The sequence below is a fragment of the Rattus rattus genome, chromosome 2 (genome assembly GCF_011064425.1).
Source record: "Rattus rattus isolate New Zealand chromosome 2, Rrattus_CSIRO_v1, whole genome shotgun sequence".
Classification (NCBI taxonomy): domain Eukaryota; kingdom Metazoa; phylum Chordata; class Mammalia; order Rodentia; family Muridae; genus Rattus; species Rattus rattus.
The window spans coordinates 102,491,155-102,492,642 of NC_046155.1; the positions used below are offsets into that span (position 1 = coordinate 102,491,155).

Sequence of the window (1,488 nt, forward strand, 5' to 3'; positions counted from 1 at the left end):
CTGTTGTTTATATAGTAGATAGAATGGTGAGGATTTGTCCTCATCTCCTCACCAAGAGACATGCTATGGGGTTGCCACAATTACTGCTCAGAATGCTTTTTGCTGTTCTATCCAGTGAAAAACATCCTGTTCTCCTCCTCAACCCCTTTCAGCTTTTTGGGAAGAAAGAAGTGACTGCCATATCCCATACTCTGATATACACATGACCTGGCCTGGGTATGGCAACTTTTAACCACACGGGAACCAGCCATTCTGCATTCATTTTGTTGGGCATCCCTGGCCTGGAAGAGCAGCACTTGTGGATCTCTCTCCCCTTCTTCATTTCCTACCTGGTGGCACTCTGTGGAAACAGCATTCTTATCCTTGTAATCCTCACTGAACACAGTCTCCACGAGCCCATGTACCTCTTCCTCTGCATGCTGGCTGCAGCTGACCTCATCCTGTCTACTACCACTGTGCCCAAGGCTCTGGCTATATTTTGGTTTCATGCTGGAGCGATTTCCCTTGATGGCTGTGTCACTCAAATCTTCTTCATCCATGCTACCTTCATTGCTGAATCGGGGATTTTGCTGGCCATGGCATTTGACCGCTACGTGGCCATCTGTGACCCACTGCACTACAGCACAGTGCTCAGTCATATGGTAATTGTTAGGATCGGCTTGGCTGTGGTCTTGAGAAGTTTCTGTATGATCCTCCCAGATGTGTTCCTGGTGAAACGCCTGCCTTTCTGCCACAGTAATGTGTTGCCACACACCTACTGTGAACACATGGCCGTTGCCAGGTTTGCCTGTGCTGATATTCGCGTCAATGTTTGGTACGGCTTGTCTGTCCTCCTGTCTACTGTAGTGCTCGATGCTCTGCTCATATTGGTCTCCTACGGTCTCATTCTTCACACAGTCTTTCGCCTCCCTTCCGGAGGAGCCCGGCAAAAGGCCCTGGGCACATGCGGATCCCACCTTGGTGTTATTTCCATGTTTTACCTGCCTGGCATTTTTACCATAATTACCCAGAGGTTTGGGCACCACGTTCCTCTCCATACCCACATCCTACTGGCCAATGTCTGCATGTTGGCCCCTCCCATGCTGAATCCCATCATCTATGGGATCAAAACCAGGCAGATTCGTGAGCGCGTACTAAATAGTTTGTCTTCACAGTGGAAACTATGCTGAGTTTGATTAACTAGGCGGCATATGCAACACAGAGCTTTACAGTGTCATACCTACTTTGCAAAGACTCAAGAATGAATCAAGACTTCCATGGATAGGGTACAAAGTGATTTGTTGACTCTCAAAGTCACTTTGCCATGTGACCAGAGAAGTATAGTGTTTAGGAAGCACGAACTTTTGGGTGAGGATTGAATCTTGACTTTGTTGATGATAGTGGTGGCAACAATGACAATGATGACGATGATGACAACAACAACGACGACGACAATGACAATGACAATAGTGATGTGTTAGACCTTGGGCAAATTACTTATTTTTTTAA

At 46.9% G+C, this 1,488-nt stretch overlaps 1 protein-coding gene across 1 annotated transcript; it reads left to right on the top strand.

The window, feature by feature from the left end:
• Nucleotides 1–218: 218 nt before the first annotated feature.
• Nucleotides 219–1,169, top strand: LOC116891804 (olfactory receptor 52B4-like). Its single transcript, XM_032893160.1, has one exon. It carries the CDS (start codon nucleotides 219–221, stop codon nucleotides 1,167–1,169), a length of 951 nt encoding a protein of 316 aa, XP_032749051.1.
• Nucleotides 1,170–1,488: the final 319 nt, after the last annotated feature.

Coding starts and splice junctions, on each gene's coding strand:
- LOC116891804 (XM_032893160.1), top strand. CDS start 219: ATGGCAACTTTTAACCACACGGGAACCAGCCATTCTGCATTCATTTTG.